The sequence below is a fragment of the Rissa tridactyla genome, chromosome 17 (genome assembly GCF_028500815.1).
Source record: "Rissa tridactyla isolate bRisTri1 chromosome 17, bRisTri1.patW.cur.20221130, whole genome shotgun sequence".
Taxonomy (NCBI): domain Eukaryota; kingdom Metazoa; phylum Chordata; class Aves; order Charadriiformes; family Laridae; genus Rissa; species Rissa tridactyla.
In genome coordinates, this window is record NC_071482.1 from 4,514,848 (window position 1) to 4,537,006 (window position 22,159).

At 47.9% G+C, this 22,159-nt stretch overlaps 2 protein-coding genes and 1 long non-coding RNA gene across 50 annotated transcripts in view; 1 reads left to right on the top strand and 2 right to left on the bottom strand.

The window, feature by feature from the left end:
• The window catches only part of GRAMD1B (GRAM domain containing 1B), a 117,576-nt gene extending 107,259 nt beyond the window's left edge, over nt 1–10,317 (top strand). For 10 of the 43 annotated variants that reach the window (XM_054222827.1, XM_054222825.1, XM_054222822.1 and 7 more), the window contains 2 exons: nt 3,117–3,234; nt 3,974–10,317. In XM_054222827.1, the coding sequence (XP_054078802.1) occupies nt 3,117–3,234; nt 3,974–4,063 (208 nt within the window). In that variant the 3' untranslated portion in view covers nt 4,064–10,317. Of the gene's footprint in view, nt 1–1,260; nt 2,402–3,116; nt 3,235–3,973 lie in introns of those variants that run through there. The other 33 variants (XR_008469565.1, XR_008469578.1, XR_008469576.1 and 30 more) reach the window with 33 other exon arrangements.
• On the bottom strand, nt 2,753–7,624 carry LOC128918527 (uncharacterized). Of its 6 annotated transcripts, XR_008469596.1 has the most exons (8): nt 7,517–7,624; nt 6,650–6,793; nt 5,654–5,814; nt 4,522–4,702; nt 3,745–4,059; nt 3,558–3,616; nt 3,318–3,477; nt 2,753–2,884 (listed from the first exon to the last, which is right to left on the bottom strand). It is a non-coding gene; the product is annotated as an uncharacterized LOC128918527 (long non-coding RNA). The 6 variants fall into 6 exon arrangements; XR_008469595.1 differs by lacking the exon at nt 3,558–3,616 and having other exon boundaries at nt 3,883–4,059; XR_008469597.1 differs by lacking the exon at nt 3,558–3,616.
• A 153-nt stretch (nt 10,318–10,470) lies between the features above and the next one.
• Nucleotides 10,471–19,585, bottom strand: SCN3B (sodium voltage-gated channel beta subunit 3). The gene is made up of 8 exons (XM_054222836.1): nt 19,273–19,585; nt 19,186–19,209; nt 19,049–19,141; nt 17,349–17,512; nt 15,534–15,759; nt 14,342–14,480; nt 13,639–13,735; nt 10,471–13,134 (listed from the first exon to the last, which is right to left on the bottom strand). The coding sequence occupies exons 1-7, from the start codon at nt 19,583–19,585 to the stop codon at nt 13,672–13,674; spliced, it is 1,023 nt and encodes a 340-aa protein (XP_054078811.1). The 3' UTR covers nt 10,471–13,134; nt 13,639–13,671.
• Between the last annotated feature and the right edge of the window lie 2,574 nt (nt 19,586–22,159).

Consider the following 22,159-nt stretch of genomic DNA (forward strand, 5'->3'; position numbering starts at 1 on the left):
CTTTTTGGCCATCCTATTTCAGTGTAGTGTGCACTTGGTGTGTGCTAAACGCACAGAGCTCTAGGCTGTATGGTAGCATGTCCTTTTGCAGAAAGCATGCTGAAAGCCTCCAACTGGAATTTATTGTTGTGGTCAGTCTTTATTATGATACAGATTCCGCCATCTTGTCTAGGATCAAAGGCAGACCTGCCAGGATGTGCTCCAGAGCACCTTTCTGTAGACGGCATTTAAAGCGGTGACCTGACATCCCATAGGTGGTTGGCTGTAATGATAGGCAGCAATTTTGTTTTGAATTCCTTCTGGAATTTTTAGGTGAATGCTTTTTTTAATGTACGTAAGTGCCAGGTATCCTGCTGGAATAGTCTCTCCTCTATTTTCAGACGTTGAGAGCACCCCGAGTCCACTTTGCTAAGGTGTTTTTGTCCCCTTTCTGGCTGTACTTTTGTGTGGTCACAGTTGTTCCCTTGCTATGTTGCGTTTGACTAGAAGCATCCATAGCCACGTGCTACTGTCAGGATGACATTTTTTGCATGATTTGTCTCATTTTATGGGCTTTCTCATTTCTCCTTATTAGGGAAGGGAATTAATAATAATTTCCCCGTAATAGCCGTGCTACTTTCCCAGGAGCAGATACAGAAAGTGATTTTGCCCTCTTTCTCTGGGACTCTTGGTATTTACTTAGACCACTACAATATAGTATTTAAGTACAGGATATAACATGCTATTTCTATGCTCCTTGTAATGTGCGTGTGCTGGCATTAATTACGTAGGTAGCTCTGTATGCCCTCCCCCTGCACAAGTAACTTTGTTAGGTTACAACCACAAGTGCGGCGGAAGTAGACTGAACCCCTCCGCTGAGTCAAAGGCCAGGCATGCTCAGGAATGTTCCGTCTGAGGCTCCGTAGACATTTTTTTCCATATCTAGTTGTACTGAGACTTAAGTTCTCTGAGGGCAGGGGCAAGTCAGCAGTCCCCGAAACTAAGTGTACCAATCCTAAGTATGTAGCCTCTCCACTTAGACAAGGAAAGTTTTTTTATTACTACTTTATTAGTAGTAGAGTGTTACTTAGTAGAGACTAGGATTATTGACCATGAAGAGTTGGGTCCATGTTTTTACTTGGGTTGGCTTTTTATTGTCACGCTTAATTAACATTTCTTTCTCAGACAAGGAAAGGAGACTTTATTAGTAGTAGAGTGTTTATTGACCATGAGGAGTGGGTCCATGTTTTTACTATTAACATTTATTCATTTTATCTCCAGGTCTGGAGCCAGCTGAGCAGGGCAGATGCAAGCCCTCAAGGCACTGATGGGAGGACGAGCAGGACTGGCTGCCCAGAGCTGCCACTCAGGGCCTCGGGCAGCTGCCAGTGGTGAGCCTGGTGAGGAGGTGGAACCTAGCCAGCCAAGGCCAGGGTAAATCTCAGACGACGAGAGCGACGCAAGGAGCGTAGCGATGAGGAGCGTTGGCAGTTAGCATGGCAGTTGGCGACGGCAGGAAGGCGCGGCAAGCGGCACCCCACTCTGCCCGTTTGCTAAGGTAAGAGGGGAACGAGTTAGACTATTAGATTACATTGCCAGGGAGAGAGGAGGAACTTACCCAAGAAGCAAGTTGTAGCTGCAGATGAGCTCTCTTTCTAACACAAGGAATTCCATAAAGGAGGCTTGAAAAAATCTCTACTGTAGCCTGGAAAGGAGAGATTCAGCTTTGATAGAAACCAGCAAAGTCCAAAGAAGTAAGCAGAAAAGTAAGAAAGACTTCTAGCTTTGTTAGAAAGCAACAGAGCCCAAAGAGGTAAGCAGAAGATAAAGTAGGAAAGATTTCCAGCTGTGTTAGAAAGTAACAAAGCCCAAGAAGTAAGCAGGAAAGACTTTTTAGCTATGATAGAAGTAAGCAGAGCCCAAAAAGGTAAGCAGAAAACAAAAAGAAGTAGGAGAGACTTTTAGCTTTGTTAGTAAACCAGTGGAGCCCGAAGAGGTAAGCAGACAACAAAGTAGGAAGGACTTCTAGCTTTGTTAGAAAGCAGCAGAGCCCAAAGAGGTAAGCAGAAGACAAAGGAGGGAAGACTTTCAGCTGTGTTAGAAAGTAACAAAGCCCAAGAAGTAATCAAGAAAGACTTTTTAGCTATGATAGAAATAAGCAGAGCCCAAAAAGGTAAGCAGAAAACAAAGTAGGAAAGACTTCTAGCTTTGTTAGAAAGCAGCATGACTTAGCTCTATCTTAACTGGGGGGCATGCAAAAGTAAAGAGCCATACCTCTCAGGAGAAACAGGCAGAGTGGGGTGCCGCTTGCCGCGCCTTCCTGCCGTCGCCAACTGCCGTGCTAACTGCCAACGCTCCTCGTCGCTACGCTCCTTGCGTCGCTCTCGTCGTCTGAGATTTACCCTGGCCTTGGCTGGCTAGGTTCCACCTCCTCACCAGGCTCACCACTGGCAGCTGCCCGAGGCCCTGAGTGGCAGCTCTGGGCAGCCAGTCCTGCTCGTCCTCCCATCAGTGCCTTGAGGGCTTGCATCTGCTCTGATTCTGCTCCACTCAGCAGCCTCCAGCCTTGTTCTTCAGGATTAATTAGGCCTGAAGGGAGGGTCTTGATATCTACACTTACCTGCCATTTAAAAGAATGCCTGTGCTGCTGTTGCTCATAATAAAGAAAAAAAAGCCTTGTATTAAATAAAGACTGACACAGCATGTCTAGAAAAAACAAAACACACAAACTGTACAGGGCTACTCGTCCCACACCATTACACTGCAGTGCATTACTCCCCGTTCAGTGGCCTCGGTGCCATCTGTCGGCAGACTCATCTCCCAGGCAATGAGAGCACGCCGCCTGCTGTCCTGACCGTCCCCTCTGGCAAACAGGCCTTCGGTTCCACCAACGCTACAACAGCTTCTGCAAAAGGCACATATTTGCTATTAATTAATTAATTAATTACCGTGGGTAAGACGGAGTAACATTGGTGTCCAATTTAGGAAAATACTAAGCACATTTAAATGCATTTTTTCACAGGAAAACCTGCCCCTTTAGGATGAAAAGATTAGACAGAAACTGATCCAATCTACACGCTCCCCCCCCTTGACTTCAGTTTCCCTAGATTCACTCTCGCTCATATTCTGCCTGACAGGTTACCCCAGTCTCAGACAGAATGGGCCCAGTTACTAGAATCTCAGCAGAAGTATCATGACTCAGAGCTACAAAAATGGCGTGAGATCATCAAATCCTCAGTGATGCTTCTAGACCAGGTGAGACCGTGCGGCCAGTTAGCACCGTGACTAGAGGGTCACTGTGTCCTCCCAGCCACCCGCTCACAATCCTTCAGCCTTACCTGGTTCCACTGTAGTCCATCAGGTGTGTCCCCTCCGCTACCATCTCCCATTAGATCCATCTTCTGACGTAGTGGTGGGCAGCAGGTCCCAAGGGCTCTTTGCAGGACACCGCAGCTTCTCTGTCACCTCCCAAGGTCCATGCACGTCAAGGAGAGAGTTCTACACGGCCAAAACTCTTATATTAGCACATTTTATAACTAGTGTCTGGTATCCCAGTTTGGAAAGCAAGCTTTTTTTACCTCAACCCTGGATTTGTACATAGCTTGCCTGGATGAAAGCGGTGCGCTGTGCATGGGCCCTTAATAACACAAAGCCAGGGATTTTGGTATCTGCTGCCTAACGAGCCGGTTGTACACCCGGCTGCTTACAACAGAGTTCATAAATAAAAGCCGCTGTCTCCTATGGAGAGAGCTGCTCGCGCCTTACCTCGTTCTGCCTACCCCTTCTCTGTTGTATCTTGGAGAACAGTCTCTCGCAGGCTCCTGTCTTCTCGGTCCCCATTTGTACATCCCAGCCCTGACATGCTGTTCCCAAAACCCAGACAATTACGGTATCGATACTTACGTGGAAGAAGGAGGCACTGATGGGGAAGGAAATGTCGAAGCGCTCTTGCTGCTAGGGTGGCATCACAGTGGAGAAATTTCTTGTCTTGCAGATGAAGGATTCACTAATAAATCTTCAGAATGGCATCGGGTCCCGGGACTTCGGGTCAGATCCAGAGGAGAAACGGAAACGTTTCCACTAACAGGCAGGAATGCAGGAGGCCAGAGGACGGTGTGCAATATGTGTAAATAGGATATATAAATATATATATAAAAAAATATATATATATACAGAATATAAATATATATTATATACAGATTTTAAGAGAAAAAAAATAAGCCTACGTATTGAGAGGAAGGACTGACCTCCAACACTGGCTGAAATGGAGCGTCTCGGTGGTAGTGTGTGGGGGGGTGTGTGTGGGAGGGCTGTGCTCTCCCGGCACTGAGGTGCACTTAGGGGCGTGCCTGAGTGCGCTCCCCTGGGCCCGTGCGCCACTCCTCTGTAATATTCCTGGCTGTGTGTCTGTCTGTCTGTTTTGTTTTTGTTGTTTCAAAGGGAAGCATCAGAGTGAGTGCCCCCATCCCTTCCTGCGCATGAAGGTCCCTGATTGACTGTATTTATTTAAACATACGAAGGGGACACTGTCAACTTTCTTACCTTGCTGGCTTCAGGGCATAGAGGTTTTGGCAGTAGTTGTCAATCCCTTACAAAACTACTCCGCATTTGGAGGGGAGGCCTCGGGAAGCATTGCTGTAGGTCTGTAGAGAGCAGATCTCACCGGCAGTCACCTTCTATACTTCTTGGAGCAGAAATACAATTTGCCGTCACGCCAGCCAGCCTGGTTCAGAGAGCAAGGCACAGAATGTAAATGAGCTGAAATGCTTTCTCCAAACACTAGATTGCTGCCTCCTGTTATTGATACTGCACTAACAGCCAAGGAGATGATGGGGAGGGGAGTATCTGCCTACAAGGTGCTTGGATGGAGGAGAGCCACACCACAGAAATTACACTTCCATTCCTTTTGACAGTGTCCCCTTTACATTTTCTGTAGTACTCTGCTTTCTATGTGCTTGGGCCCCTGCCGTTAAGCCATCCTTGTGCTGAAGATCTACATTGGTGCTGAAAGGGCTACTGCCTGTGCGACTTCCCACGACAGGGGGGGTACCCCCACTTAAAAAGAAAACCAAAATTAGTATTTATTTGCAACCGCTCCCGCTACCCTGCTCAGCAAATTTCCTCCTGGTCTGCGAGACCATTTTGCTTGTACCACCTAGCCCTTACCTTGTCTTACAAACTCTGCAGGAAAACATTAGGGAGAAAAAGAACAACTTCTTTTCCTTCCCTGGGATATTTACATGACTACATCTATATAGCAACAACCATCACTGTGGATATTTACTTGACTGCATCTATAGAGCAGCAAGGCCTCCCAAGGCGCAGGAGAGGTTAGGAAGGGTCACGGGGACCAACAAAGACAAGACAAAAGGGACCATCAGTGGGTGGCAGCATAGATCTGGAGAGGGGTGTCCACTGTGTGAGGCGTCTGACTGGTCTCTCTCACAAGCTGGACAACGAAGCATTTGCTCTTTAAGCAAGTCAGGTGGCAGAGCTGCGTTCAAAAGCCAATATGAATTTTTACTTGTTCTAGGGGATTATTCCAGACTCCCATTAGCAGCCAAATGAGGAAGAGGGGCAGCGAGGCTGCGCTGTGAGTGTACCAAACGCTACTGTGACTGGTTGGGATGCAGGGTGCTTGTTTGAATGTTTAATAAATGCTGTCTCATCTTACCTAGCCAGGCAGATCAGGTGACATGTGAGGCCCTCAATCTCCACCTTGTTCAACGCCAGGATTTTTCCATCTTCTGAATAGCGGTAGGGAGTCAGCTGCATATTCCCCTTGTGCAAGCGGTGCAGTTCTAGCTCATCCATTGTCTGTGGCTCCAACAGGCTCTGAAAGAGACACAAAGATGACTAACTGGTTTCCATATCTCTGTACCAGCAACTCTCATCCGCGCAGCTGGGTGACAAAGTGGGGTCTAAGGAAAACCTTCACAAGCTCCGCCTCGTGCATTCCCATTAGGGAAAGGTAATGTATGTGGAAGTAATGCGCTAATTTCTCCCAACCTGCCTGCAATTTTTGTGACCAAGTGCTAAACACAATGTGTCCTGCAGAAGACGACTCACATTTGAAGGAGTGTGGATGAAGATGGGCTATCAAAAAGACATTTTGAGTGTGAAAGCAAGGTACAATTGGGAAAAACATGCCTCGGCAACTACAGAGTAATGTGTATTTATGACTATATATTTAATTTAATGCTGCTGACTACTGTACTGCTCCCTGACTTTTTTCCAGGGAGGCTGCTGAAATGGCTACTGTACAATGAAAATGAGGTGCTAGTGCCTGGGAGGGCCATTCTGTGGCTTATGTCGTGACAAGAGGGCCCCGACTCCCCGACTTGCCACGCTGGCCAAGAGACCTATTTCTTCATTAGACGCTCCCACAGTTACTAAGCAGAGAAAAATCCCCTGCTGCCCATCTTCCCCTTTTCTAGAATTTAAGCCAAGCACCAAGAAAGAAGACAGAGAGGAAGCCCTGTGCTTTCCCCCCCTGCCCATGCCACAACAGAAAAAGGCCACGTCTTGAAAGAGAAACCTGGAACGTGGGGTCTCTGCCACCTGTCTGGGTGCGTTTTGTACAGACGGACGTAACCCATCGAGAGGCAGAGAAACCCACCTGCCTGAGAGGGCTGAAAATAAATGCTAGTGATCAGAGTTGCTTTCTTACCAGTTTCACATTCTCTTGCTAGGTATCGAGGGAAGAAATCCATTTGCTTGTCCGTGCATCCTTCTCCCTCTGCAGCGTTCTTCCAGATTGCCATCATGTTCGGTTCTGGATGTTCCCACTGATGCGGCTTCCTCAGGCTTGGCCCTAGAGACAGAATTGCACAAGCTCTGTTAAATTAATGTGAGGCCACACAGAGACAGCTATAACAATCTCAAGCACTAACATTTATTCTGCTCACCCACTGCTTTAACCCAGGTTTAACACGTTTGACACACATCCTGACACACAGCTACATGAAATCCTTCAATGAAGAGCGTAAGGGTGGTGGTCGCCAAACAGAACCTCGTACATGCAGCGCCCCTCAGACCGAGGAAAGATTCCCTCTGAGTCCTTAGGTTTCTTCTTCTCCGATTCCTAGTTATTTACTTTCTTTTCGCCACTTGGCAGCAAGTCTGGCTTGGAGTTGGATAGGATTTACCATTTTCTATTGCCTCTTAATTTATCACAGTAGTAATAAAAGAAAAAACCAAGGTCTTAAGGCAAAACCCACAACGGCACTAAAGGTGAGGGCTTAAACAAAGCCTCAGCGTGTTTTCACCTTCCTCTAGAGAGCTATGATAGGAATCACCTCCTACTACAGCTGAGTCCCAGTCAACAAATTCTGTTCGCAGCCACAGACAGTTTTGGCCCTGCCAGTTTATGATTACCTTCCTGGAGAAGTCAGTAACACTTTCCAGGAGCAAGGCTGAGCAGCCCCAGTAATGTTACGGGGGGTGGTGCTTCTGCCTTCCCCGAGCAGGCCCAGCCAAGTAGTAGCTTGGCTTCCATTGTCAGGGTTTCGCTTCGTTACTCGCTTGCCTTGCTTACCTGTGCCAGAAATCCCACGCCAAGGGTAGGGTTTTTTTATAACATCTCACAGACGCATTTCCCGGCCAAGTCCTCTCTCTGCCCCTTCTGCCGCTGCTAATCTGCCAGGTGAGTGCAGCTGGGTTTTGATTTGCAGAATCTGAACAACTACAAAAGAGAGATTTTTAAAAAAGCATTTCTCCAGCCAAACGTGCAAATTAATGCCAACAGCCGTAGCCTAATTCTTGCCAAATAAGATGCCACTATTGGGAGAAGGGAGAAGAAGGGACAGGTGGTTCTGATTTGCCTGTCTGTGTATCTGACCTGTTCATATGGGAGAAGAACATAGTCACTAATCCTACCTTGATACAGTCTCGCTTCCCATAAATACACGCCTGATAAATACATGCCTTCTAATGCTTACCTTGAAAGAGGTGCTTGGGTTATACATCTGGGACAAGCTCAAAGCGAATTTGAGACCTGGATAACTGCTACGCAATCATGCATTCATAAAATAGATACCAAATGTATCTAGTGCAGCACCTGTGCGTAAAGTCTACGAAGGACCAAAAGACAGAGGTTACTCCAGGCGATAGGCTGCAGAAGCATGTGCCCAAGACAGGGGCATTGCTGGCTCTGCACGTTCCGCCTCAAAGAGAGAAAGCTACCTGCAATGGTAAGAGCAGGTGTTAGCTATGAAATAACTGGATAACCATGCTTTTTGGGTGCTTAAAAATTAACTGATAATCAAGGCACACTTCAGAAAACTTCAATATTAATTGATATTAACTGATACTAACTTCTGCATAAATCCTTTCTAGCTCCCTTAATTCTGTTGGGAGAGGATAAAAAATGTCACACAACCTTGATCTCACCTAACATATCCGTGATGTTGCTGCCACAGAGTACGCATTTACACACAGCTCAGACTGCCCGTCTGGGGCAGCACTCTGCCCTTTGACCACCTGACCCCCCGGCTGCTTTACCTGTAATAAAGGAAAACCTAAGAGATATGCAGCATTCCTTTATTATAAATGTGACGCTGTATTGAAAGAGGCAAGGTTTCAAAGCACAATGCTTTGCTGGATTTAAAGCCCTGGCAGAAAACCACCTCTGAAATGCTGCTGCCTGCATTGCCGTATCCCCTCTTGGAAGGCCTGGTGTGCTTGATCTGTGTTCTTACCGGACAGACCCCTTTAATTGCAGAAACTCACCTAAGTGTAGATGGGGACAGACTTTTTAGCCCACTTGTCTCCTCACCACTAAATCATGTAGCCTACACACATGCTTTTTTCCTACCTTAATACAAGAAGAGAGAACTTTCCTCCCAAGAGAACTTCTCCACAGAACGTCCTTGCCGCTTTTCCGTGATGGGTACTGAACTGGCCTTTTTAACCAGGTAGCGCTCTATCAGTCAGCGTCTGCTTTTCACAACCAGGACAGAAGCTATCTGCTTCCTAATTCAGAGGTGGGACTGTATGCGGAAAAGCACAGTCAGTAATAAACACTTTAAAGCAACAGTGCCTGGCTTGGGGGAAGCAATTCTGTCACGTTTGTGAAGGCAGCTGCTGCACGGCTCTTGTCAGACCTGGGCTTTCGGCGCTGAGCTCCAAAGAGATCCTCCCGACGGGATCTCAGCCAGGCTTGCTGCCATTGCTGTGTTTCATGTGGACTCTGGTTTAGTCTTTTCTCAGTCTCAGACACTTTCAGCTCTAGTTAAAATACCCGGCAGGGGCTTGCTTAATACTCGAAACAGAGACTCTTAAACCAAAGCACCTGAGGTAAGTGGCTCACAGAACATGTGTGTCAGTGGAGTTTCCAAAACACAACTGTGCTGACTTTCTAGCCCATTCCCCTGCCTGGCATGCTCTGATCTCTCTGTGCTTTGCCGGCTCTACAGCACGAGTCTCTCTGTGCCATAATACCTTTCTTTTTCTAGATGTGCACACAGGCCAAATAAGCTATCTTGATCGACTGACGATTGAGATTATTTCCCGATCTAGCCAGACAGCATGGGCTTATCTCTTAGCATGGATGCGTGGCGTGCCATGCCCTCCTCTCCCACAGACGTTCTGCAGTGCTTGCTATGGCTTCTCCCTCTCCCCTCACACTTCTGCTGCTGGACAATCATTCCCCACGTCATAGACGGCCTGACCTGGTGCTGTCCCTGCTTGCCTTTCCTTGCCGCAGTCTGTATGCTCTTTAAGTGAATGTGTTTTGTTTTTTTTTTTTAGTAGGGAAAAGGACTTCCTTCTGCTGAAGGAATTATATTTGCACATGGCTCAGGGAGGTACCTCCTCTGGCCGCTTCTGTTACCTCACTCATTTAGGCCAATTTTCATTGCTAACGTTAAATGGCCGCTTGCCCCAACCTGAACTCCGAGAATAGTTAGGAAATAAAACCAATGTGCAGCTCAGGTTCCAGAGCCATTCGGTCGTCTCAGTTTCGGCCCAATCTGCCCCAGCGGCATTAGAATTTGGGAGAGCGACTGTTACGAAATGGTGACTTTATCTAGCAAAGAAGTGGAGCCTGTGCCACATGCGCATCGTTCCCCATCTTCCCAAGTCCCCCTCCCCTTGTAATAGCACTTAACAGACATGGAAGCACTAACCTGGCTCGTGGCCCGACGAGGTCGGGGGGAGGGAGGAGCAGCAGAACCATTGTTGCAGCGTTACAACTGCCCAGGACTGGCATCGCGTGGCTGTGGCACCTCTGGGACGTTCCCATTCTCGTGGCAGATCATCTCCCGTCACATGCTCCAGGGCTGGATAAAGCTGCTAAAAACCTGGAGTGTGTCCTCCCCACCCGAGGCCCTGGATCCTGCAACCCCAATTGCTGCGTGTAACTGCAAATTACCGAGGGTCGCCTCGCGCCAGCAAGGAATGGGAGTGGGTCGTACAATCACCCGTAGGCGTGCCTCCCCTCTGGATGTCACCACCAGAGCGCGGGCAGCGGGGGGCTGTTGGCCAAGGCTGATGCGCCTGTAGTGCTCATGTGAACTCCAGGGTGGGGTGGGGGAGGAACCCTGGTTTTGTTTTAGGAGTTGTCTAACTGTCATAAACTTTGCGCTGTGCGCAAAATGCGATAAAATGATAATGAAACTTACCTGCTAGAACCTAGGAATTGTAAAGGCTATGCAGCCAAAACTTAATGTAAAGTAGCTAGTACAATGGAAGTACGGTATAAATTAAAAAAAATCTATCAAACAGCGTGACTCGTGAATGCTTTGTTCTTTTTATTACCCTGCCTGTTCTAAAGTCTCCTGTCATTTCCAAATACAGAGAGAGCCTTTTGAGACCAACCAGAACCGTCTCTTCCAGGACACAGCCTGCTTTTTTAACACCACCCTTGAAAAATCCTCCCCTCTTCCCCCCTGCTTTTTTTTTTTTGTGTATGAGAATCTTGAGCAAAATTTAGAGACTGTTTTCTCCTGCCTAGAACAACACAGGGCAATAGTCATATCTGTCTGCAGGATCTGGAAAAGTGAAAGGTATGTCCAAAAAAAAGCATCTTGGTTGGGAAGATGCATGTAAGATACCAAAAGGTGCAGGACTAGAGCACGGCCCTTCTTTACCACCTGAGGTAGCTCTCAAGAAGTTCTCAGTTTACTCCTTTTTTGACTTAACATTATGACACCAGAGGGTTATCAATGCCCCATGGGAACTCAGGAGCAGAGCTGAAGTGGGAGAGAGGTTACGCACCCTTACCTAAAAATCATGGTAGGCACGAATGCCGCGGCCCGTGACGGCAACTCTGGAGTTACAGTCTAGTCCCTCCTCTGTTGCTGTGGGTTTAGAGTTAGGATTATGCCCCAAATTGCCCTGAGGCCAGGCAGATTGGCTTAGGGAAAATGAAGATGTACAGCTGGAACAGAAGAGGAGCTGGTTTTTCCCCTTTTGGATGTTGGGTTTTAAGGAACCGGTGCCCAGACTACAAGTGTGCTTCCTCTGGAAAATGTACTCAGGTTGCCAGGCTCGGCTCTGGACTTGAGAGCAATCCCACTGTGAAGACCGCATTGTAGTAGTTTACTAAAGTTGACACCCACTCTAAAAAATGAATTTTGAACAACTGCCAGTTAGAAATCTGGCCTGGATCTGACTTACAAATGGGAGTAATTTCTGTGATTGTAGCAACACATAAAAAGCAGCAGAACAAAGCAGAGGGAGTTCCACAGGTGGGAAGGAAGCATGCCTTGATTCACAAGCACTCTAACTATTCAGAAGCAGTCAGTGTAGCAAAATTGGTCAACTCTTGCAAGCAGTATAGGCTCCATTGCAGCAGGGATGTAACAACATCTGCTATAAGAAAAAAACGAACCTTCCCCCATTTTGTCTTAAGGTACAATTCCACCCCAGCCAATGTTTCTGCCTTTTTTTTGCCTCGATAATCCCAGTTGAGCTCAACTGATCTACATTTGAGGACACACAACAAATTTTACTCTGCTTAGTCCACTACGATTGAAAAGGTAAGTTGGCTTAGGAAACACTGAATTTACAGTGTGATTCTTGTGCAGCAGCGGATCATTTATGATGAATGCTCACTATGCAAACCAGTGATTCACTATCAAAAGAAAGAATTACGATTAACTAGGAAAAAATAAGTGTTTTCTGTCTATTCCCCTAGGTGGTGCTACACTATAGTATGAGAAGACTGATAGTGCAGTTACAAAAAGTCCTACCATTTTACAAAGCTGTCCATCCTTTTCCTGTGAGGGCTGTACATCCTGTTTACTCGCCTGGCTTGCATCAGGCTGTTCTTTTTTCGGGGGTTTCCCCAGAAACAGGTGAACTGCATACCTTGGCCTACCAGCTTGCCTGTTGTTGCAGAACGCAGCTCTGCAGGTTATTCCTATCACTGTCTCTGCGTGCTTGAGGAGTAAACCTGCTACGCAAGGCAAATGGACGGAACTAAGAATTCTGACACTTGCTAGATGAAAGGGGGGATACAGGGGATTCTTATACTTACATCATACTGCCTCCCGTACTGCCTCCCAAAGGAGGATTACTTCAGGATCTATGATGTCGGTTCCCTCCTTCAGAAGCAAGTGTGAACATGGCACGGGGACTCATCCCTCCTACTACACATTTTCAACAATTCTAACACATTACAGTCCTCACCCTACTCTGCCTGTGCACGGGCAGCCCAAAGTCCAGAGCAACAACTAGTTAATTAAAGTCTTCCTGTTTTAACACCAATAAGACTGCTTGGGCTGTAACTTAGGTAAAACATCACCCTAAGATGAGATCATTCCCAGTCCTGCAGGTCAGAGTAACATGACATACATACCCTTTACCTCTGCAATGGAGAACTAACATATTTAGCAAATAAAGGTGGTGGTGACAGCAGCTAAGAAATGACACTTAACATTTACAAAGCCATTAACGTGATGATGGGACTGAAACTTGGGAAGGAGCCGTGCTGCCCACACCCCTGTGCCCTTTGCTCAGCATGCTTCAAAAGAAGAGTCCTTTAGCAAATGGGCTGGCAGCTCACAATGGAGTCATGAGGCCAGAGTCAAGGCTGTACAGAGTCCAAGGCAAATGGAAGAGAATTTACACTTCCCCGTATTTCCTCCCGACGGTGCAGAGCTCCCCCTCAAACCTGGCCGGCATGATGCAGTCCTTCCATCTTCAGAGCCCCTGCAAGGGAGAGAATTCCTCTTGGAGCGCCAGTCATTCGACCTTACTGAAGTGAGGATCGTGATACAGTTAGCATGGTAACCGACAGGATGTGAACAAGGCTTTAAAAGATCTAGATTTTGGTCTTTTGCACACAAAGTCCTTCCTAACAGACGCTTCCTTTGGAGATAGTGCCCTTATATTCATCCTAAGCACAGCTCCCCATCTGCAGGGGACAGTGACTACTCCCAACTCCACAGGAATGGGCAAAGGAAGAATAATTACACCATGGCCTGAAAGTGAACGTGTGTGTTGGTTAGGGATTTAAAGTAGTATTAGTACACCCACCATCTAAAGATACCTATATTGCTTCTAAGGTCACTGGGGAAGCTCCAGAGAAGGAGCACAGTCAGACCCCAGGAGCCTCCTGTCCGCCTGTTGTCCAGCCCCACGTTCCCCTAACCCACAGCGTGGCTGAAGGGCTGACAGACAGAGGCAGTGATTGGCTGTTTCCTCAACACCCACCTTGGTGCCGTTTGTTCTGCTGACTCCTTTCTGCTATTCCTCCACAGGCACGGCACAGTTTTCCTTGTTTTCTGATGGAATCGCAAGATAGTCTGTCCTGTAGTCGGAGGGAAGGAGGAAAGCATAACCTCAAAGTGCTAAAAACAGTCTGGGTCCATTCACCCTTACAGAGATACTGAATGCCTGTAAGTATCTAAGGTAACAAATGTCACCTGTAGAAGATACTCACAGTAGGAAACTCTCCTTGGCATAGTCAGGAGCAGACACCGAGTCTGCCCTACTGTAAAATCCTCCACAAACAACCTTCCTAGCGTGTACCAAGAGTGCCCTTATCCAAGCCAAGTGTGTACAAAGATGGGAATGGGCCAGTATAAAAATGGGAACGTCTCTGCTGTGTCAACTGCATCCGAGAGCCAGATCTCTGAAAGCAGGCCTTCCAGGAGAGCGTCTCTGTGCAGTTCAAACCAGGCCATTTTGGAACACTGCGCACTGTGGCCAGCCTCCCTACCTGGTGCATTGTCCCTCATTGTACAAGTTCACTGTCTCTTCTGGTACTCCTAAACATTGCAAAGATTCCAGATATAGCAAACACCAGCTAGAAATGTGCAATACCGAAGTCCAGTCTTCTTGCAGTCTGATCTGGACCGAGACATCTGAAGAACACTGGCAGAACAGCTCCCATCTGGAGAGATTTCACACTTACGCATTTTCCTGGGCAGCCTCCTCTGCCTTAGAGACTTTCCTGTAGCAATAGACCATTTCTATCAGTAGCCACAAGGTGAGGAAGACCAGCAGAATATACATCATAATTTCAGAGATGACCGAGGTGAAGTCTTCTCCAGCTGTTAAGAAAATGCAATAACCTCTAATCATTTACATGCAGCTATCGCAGCACAACAGCTCCACTGACAATTTCCACCCTGTGTCATCCTTCCTAACCCACCTTGCCAGAGATACCCAGATGCCACTACACTGTGAGGGGGCAAGAGAGAAGGATGAGGTGAGGCTGCCAAAAGGATATGCCAGCAACGATCCCACTGGGCGTTTCCAGCGGAATCAAACATGCACAGGCTTGCGTGTGTCTCGTATTCTCTGCCACCCACACATCCACACGGATTGCTCACCGTTAGCCTATCTCATCCTCACACTCTGTTTCCTTTGTGCATCCTACTCGCTGGTGTTACTTGACTGTATTGTGCCGCCAGTGATTTGAAAGAGATCAAAACACAGCGATGCTTGTGGGGAAGAAGGGAAGGGAAGACACAGCAGAACAAGATGAGAGCTAAAAGCTCTTGTCTCTCTCTGAAGGTTAACAACAGAGTTCCCAGTGATTTCTAACAAGCCAGGATTTCAGCACTGAACTGTGCAAAACCAAGAGGAACACAAAGACTCAGGCGCACTGCAAAGGGAAGGAGGGACTGGGAGAAGGTGGAAGCAACAGACTGATATCAAAATGGAGAACGAGTCTTTCCAGGAGGGAGGGGGTGGAAGCAAGGAAGCTGACGTTGTGGTACCCTGGCAAAGGCTGTGCTGCAGCATCCCAGAGCTTCCAGGGGAGATGCCAGGGTTCTGAGCGGAGAAACGGGAAACCTCTGCCTGCTTCCTGTGCCTGCCCAGCTGTGCCCAGCTGTTGCCCCAGCCTGCCAAGCTGCTTATACCTTCCCACATTCACAAACAACCACCCTGAGCCTAAACAGAGGCTGCAGCTGGCAAACAAAACACAGGTCTTTCCTCCTGAACCCTGTGCAGTGTTTGTTGCTGGCAAAGACAAGACACAACTAATTATCTGGCAGCTCAGCCTCCCCTCTCCTGCAATGCAATGAAAAACTCTACCCCTGGATGACAACACCCACAGCGAGTTAAGGCACAACACGCTTTCTGCCAATCCTTCATACCCTCCTCCACCACAGTGAGGTGGATCGATCTGGAGCTTGTGAAGAGAGGTCGGTGAATCTCAAACTCAAACTCCCGGGTGATGTTACAGGTGTAGACACCCGAATCGTTCAGGGTCACATTTAACACAGTGATGGATACATCCTGCATGTCTTTACTCCCATTCCACTGCAATCGACCACTGAAGCGGCTTGGAACTTCATGGTTCGTTTTATCGTGCTTGTAGATCTGTGAGGAAATGTGAAGGGACATTCTGATTAATTGCTGACTCGTGCCTCGGGCAAGACCACAGCCCATCCATGGAACAACATCATTCTCTAGCTACACACATGTATGTTCTAGGCTATGGCTTCCTTAGTAACAGCAGCTATTGACATTCTATCATCCTTTATCTCAAAATCTCGAGACTACTTTACAAAAGACAGAAAACTGAATTATCTCCATCACAGACTTAGAAAAACTAAGGCACAGAACAACAGACACACGTGTGGACAACGACACAAAAGACCAGCAATGGAACTAAAATCTAGGACCCTGCACAGTCTCCATGCTTAGCCTGTCGGTCACTGATGTAAGATCATCTTAAAAAGGAACCACAGAATAAATACAGCAAAGACAAAAAGTCATTTTTGGAAAGCCCTAGGGTATTCATCTGAAATGGGAGTGTTGCAGGATAAATATGACAGTGTGAAAACCGTGTATCAGAAGAACAGAGCTTGGGTGGTTTTCACAGGCCTAATCTCTTGCAAGTTTCTGGCTGACCACAGTCCCCATCATTAAACTGCCCGCCCCAGTTCACTTTCATTAGCATTCTTTGGGTTGCCACTGGCAAATGTCACTGAGAGTGAATTCCCATCTCATTCCTTAGCATGGCCCCTTAGTTCTCTACACAGTAGGAGAGTATTTGTCATCTTGCCTGGCCTGCTCAATCGTGATCAAATGCAACCACTGATGTAATGCTTCCTACTCAGATACAATAGCTAGAAAGAAACATTTGCATTGAACCTTAATATTATTCTCCGTTTTAGCATTCTTTCTTGAATTCCAGTTGCCCCTCGTCTGTACGATGCCCATTTTGACTCACTCTGAAAATGAATTTTACCTTTTCCTGACAGGCATCACAGAACAGCTCACAGAGCTCACACAGTCAGGATATCCTTGCTTTCTCTGAGGCAAAAAGAAGTAAATCCTGTCCTGCAGATTTACCAGAGCCCAATTTAACCTTCAAAGAATAGCTTTGGGATTCAAAAGTGTCCTAAGAAGGGAGACTTGGCCAGGTGTCACTCCATACTTCTGTCTCCCTTCTTGATTTCCTTATATACTAGACTTCAAATATTCAAGGAATAGAAATGGAAATTCACATTCATGTATGCACGACCCCAAATCTTTGAACTCAACAACAGATTCTAGCTTTTCCTGCCATGAATTCATGCTGTGCCCAAGTGTGGACATCAGCTAAGTGACAAAAAGGTGCTTTAATTACTGCCCAAAATTGGTGCTGTGGTAACTCCGGGTGAAAATGCTGCAGAAATTGTGAAGGTCTGCAGCTTGGAGCTGAACCCCAAGCTCCTCTCTCCTCCAGGATATGAAAGCAGTCTGCTGGGCATTTCTGTAGACTTTGAGTAAGCATGTAGCAGAAAGCCTTTGTTCGTATTTGGGTCTCTCTCCTTCCTTATATAGTCTACTTTGGGGATCCTGCTGCAGGGCAAACTTACACTCTCATAAATACCTTTTGGCTTCTCCCACATGAGTTCGCTGGACTGTGTTTCACAGTAAAGACCTACAAAAACAAGGGCTCAGCTACCAAGCATACATACAGGTTCATCTTTTCCACCCTCTGGCCTGTAGAACCATTCCACCTCCGTGCTGGCTGTGACCTCTTCCCTCTTCATGCAGGAGATGCAGAGTAGCTTCATGTCTTTTCCTTGGACAGCCTCTGTCTCTGATGGAACTTCCACACATACTGCAGAACAAAAACCAGCTAGGGAAAAGGAGCATCAGAGAAGAGGTGTAAGACAGAAATAGAGAGACATCAGTTATCCACATCTCGGCATTTATGATCACATCATCCCCAATGGAAAACTGTTTGATTCATTACTAGCCCCCTCTGACAAGAGATAAGTCTCAAATATCAAATTTTACCAAGCTTCCTTCTCTGAGATATAAATAATTCATAATTAACAGAGGGTGATCACTTCATGCAGATTCACCTCTCCAGCATCTGCTTTGCCACAACTTTTAATTTTTCCCCTAGTAATTAATGCCACTTTAGAGGCACTGTTCATCCTCTCCCATGCATGCTGAGCATGCTCCTGTTACAGTAGCAATTAAGAGTCTGGTACGAGAGAAAGCAGAGGAACAGCTCGCTCTTTGTGCTAAGTTAGAAGATCTAGATGCTTTAATCTAGCAATGTGTTCAAAACAAACAGGGAGGATCTGCCACCCTTCCTGTTTCTAGGTTTCATAAGCAGTACTGGGAACCAAGAGGCTTGGACTCAAGTAAATTTGGCAGCAGGAGGGGTTATTGATTTTACATGCGTTCCTGTTCAAAACGCTTCCAATCAGATCTGTGCTAACACTGGCTGCTATAACATACTGATCTCCCCAACAAGAGAAAAATCATTGTCTGCGAAGCTAAATACTTCATAAGAAAAGGAATGCTTCAGCACCACATCTCAGACTAAATTCTTGCTGACATTTGTCCCCTGGGCTAAACAATACTGGGTTCTGTCTGTCCGAACCTGTCTCCAAAGCCTAGAGTTGAGCTCACTGAAGATGCTGACTTTGCTTGGCTGCTCCCTCCTCCCCAGCCTCTGAGATACCATTAACCCACTCGCTCATACTGGGACCGATCCTGGAAAGAGCATGATTCCAATTCTCCCATACTACCCGCTCCACGGGTAGCACCAGCTTTCTGGGAAAAATAGGAAGAAGCTACTGGATCGTGCTTTACTCCGGTTAAATTAGATACGTACACGCAGATATGCACCCACACACAGAGCCGTAGGATACGTACACATCAAACATAGCTGTATTGGTAAAACTAACCAACCTTTTCTTGATTGCAGAAGAAAAACTGTAATCGCAATAAAATTATTTACTCCAGTTTATATAGACTGCATGGAAAACTAGCGCTAACACGCACTGTTTAATGGTTTGCACATTCTCCCTGAGGCAACTAAATGTTAAATTACATTGCAAATTTCAAAACAACAGCAAACAGGAAACAGTAAAGAACTTGCATGCGTATTAAAGCACACACTTTGTGCTGTAAAGTCTACTTAGCCGTAATGTATTTTATCTGATCATATTACCTCCAATACATTCATACTAACTCTGCATGAATGTAATTTCCTTCTCCTCCAACAAAAAAAAACCACTTTGAAGGCGAGTCTTCATGACAGTGTTAATGGAACCTTGCTAGGAAACCCGGTTCTTTAAACAAGCATCCTGCAAGGGGCAAGCACCAGATTTGGTGGAGAACCTGGCTGAAGACAAGACGGAACAGAAGCACCTACCCCAGACCAACAACATGACCGAAGACGCACAAACCAGCCTTGGCAGTGCAGCCATTGTTCGGCGCCACGAGCGAATCTCAACCTGGGCAGAGGCTCTTTCGGAAAAAAACGCTGCTTCTCGCCTCCCGGCTGCGGACCCTGGCGCAACAGGATGCTTCGGGCTGCGCCTGCTGGCGAGCAGGCAGCGGCGGGTGGGCGGGCTGCGGGGGCGGCAGGGGATCCACGCTGGGCTGGGCTCCCCCCGGCGCGGCGGCAGCACCACGGACAGGGCCGAGCGCCGGACAGCTCCGCTCGCGCCCGGGCGCGGCCGCCGCCGCCCCGCTCCGCCGGGTGCCGGGGCGCGGAGCAGCAGGTGGCCGCGGGGAGCGGCGCGGCTTCAGCCCGGCCCCGGCGCCGCCCGCGCCCCTTTGTTCTCCGTCCGGGCCGGGGGCAGCGCGCAACGCTGCGCGGGGGCGCAGCTCCCTGCGCACCGCGGCCGGAGACGACTGCGCCGAGCCCAGCCTCGCCCGGGCGGGGGGCCCGGCCCGGCGCAGGCATGCGCGGCAGCCTGCCGCCCTCCCTCCTCCTCCTCCCCCGGCCCCACCGCGGCGGCTCGGCATTCCCCAGCGGGCTCCTCGGCACCCCCGGGAGCGCTCGGGCACCCTCCTTCCCGCTGCCGCTCGGCTACAGGGGCCGGAGGGGGGATATCGGCATCGTCTGGCGGCCTCCAACACAAAGGCACGGGGGGAGAGTTGTCCACGTGGGGTCACGGAAAGGCCTCTGCCTCTAATAAGTTTAATACTAACGTCTGCCCAGCTCTGAAGGTCACAGTTGGAAATACTGGGAAATCCTCTCTCCTCATGTTCCAGTCTGATTCCCCGGAGTTTAATGCCAACAGCAGGCTGGGCTTTCTCTTCTTGGACTGGGGCCACCGTGCCCCGAAGGGCTTCTCCAACTTTGAAGGTCACAGTGGACAGAGAGGGAAAAATGAAGTGCTTGTTAAATGCGCTCCCTCTTTTTAAAGCATCTGCTCTGATGTCAGATCAATAAACGGCACAATCTATTGAATTAAACGTGCCCAACCCCATCAGAGAGCAATACGTGAGCAACTCGCAGTGCCAAAACTCAGAGCGCAGATGGCGAGACCCACCCAAACTTGGAAATTCAGAGCCATCAGAAAGCATCGGATTCAGGTGCATGGGCTCCCTGCTGGGCACAACCCTGCTGGCAGTGGCTACTACCACAGCTCTGTAGCCTCCAGGCACACATGCAGTCTGGTCCCTGCACTGCTCAAGCGAAGCAAGCACAGAACTGAGACAGCCAACACTTTGTCCTAGACATCATCTAATCGTGTTTGTGTATCATCAAGCTGCATTCATCATCTGCCAATAGCCACGTACAGAGCAAGTGCCTCCACGTCACCATTCATAGCCTACAGTGACAACTCCAACTAATTCCTAGCTAAGGGCATCTTCCCAATTCCTTGTTCTGCTTGTTTCACTGGCTGGACAGGCTGCCCTCTTCCAGCTCACATCCAGCTGTGACCCCTGACACCTTTGCAGCCCTGAAGTATCACAGCAAGGACTGACGAAAGCCACGACAGTCCCTACGTGCTGACCACCAAGTTTCACTCGTTGCCCCCTCTGCTCCTGGGCTTATCTGGGTTATCGTGCACTCCCTAACAGCAAACTCATCAAAGAAACCACCTATTTAATGTACCTGCAGGAGCCAGGGGTGACTACAGGGACCAACAGCTTGCAAAACAGTGCCTGCAGGTGCCAGCAATGGACCTCCAATTCCCCCCTTAGAAGCCATCCACCATGAATATCCAAATCATAAAATCTGACTTTTCTCCACAGGAAGACAAAATGGCAGTCAAAGATGATGGAATGCCGCAGCCTCCTACATTAAGCCATTTGCTTTTCTCCCATTGCTATATTCAAAACAACCGAACAAAGGGAAGGGCAGGCTAGGCCACAAGATTTGCTCGTAACTCTTCTGGAACAATCCAGCCCATGCGTGGCAGATGAGTGCTGAGGGTGGGTTTTTTATAGACACAGGAACTACTGGACAATGTCCCTGGCTATCTCATTTGACAACCACCTGTTTCATGAAGTACAGTGGAAATCGCATCTGTTCTCAGGAAGCCAGGTGCGCTGCCAGAAAACACAGAACAGGGATCAGCAGAGCCGTACTGTTCGTGCTATGGCTGCTCTAATTACATCTATTATGGAGAATCCTGCCAGGGAGGAGAGAAAGGGTCAGAGAGGATTAAGGGGAAGCAGGAGCTCTACCACGCTGATTCGGTCAGCAGTCACTGACCAACCCTTCAACCCTTTCTACTCCTGCCTTAGCACAGCCCTGCCCTCAGGTGCCTCGCTGCTCCCCCAGGGTAGAAACAGAAGCCTTTTTCTCCTCTAACCTGAGGCTCTCCAGAACTCACCTGCCAACCAATTTATATTACGGTGACAAATAAACATCCTAAAGTAATGAGCTGTCCCTCAGAATCGTTCATGTACAGACCCTCAAGCACTTCACTGCTAGACCAGTGTTCCAGCTGCTGTTTAAAGAAGGGAAATCGGGCCCAGAGGTGAAGAAAATCTCTGGTGAAACTGGGCTTGGATTTGGGTGGATCATAATACAAAAAAGCCATAGGCCAGGGAAGCAAATGGAGATCACACCCTCTCCTCCCCAGCTCTGGAGAAGCTTATTCTTCACCTAGAGCATGCTTCACGTACTACAGACAAGACCAAAGGTGATTTGAAACAAATACTTGTAGTCAGTCCAGGTTATTAAACTGCCAGAACCTGTGTTGTTTTTTTTAAAACAAACACACAGAAAAACCTCTCTGGACTTACTCAGGGATACTGCATGTTTTTAGAATGAAAGGATAAGATACTCCCATTCTTGCTATGATCTGGGCTGAGCTGGGAACCACTCCAACATCTCCACGTGCCTGTTCTGAACAGGCAACAAACACTGCCCAGACCTCCTCAGGAAAACTTGCAAATAAATGGGATGCTGCATTGGAAGCCTGTTTCAATTTTCAGCCCTGGTGTGCTGCGAAAGAGATGGAGAGGACATATTCTTCAAACCCGACCCAATGGTAGGATGCACAGCTGCTCCGCCGTG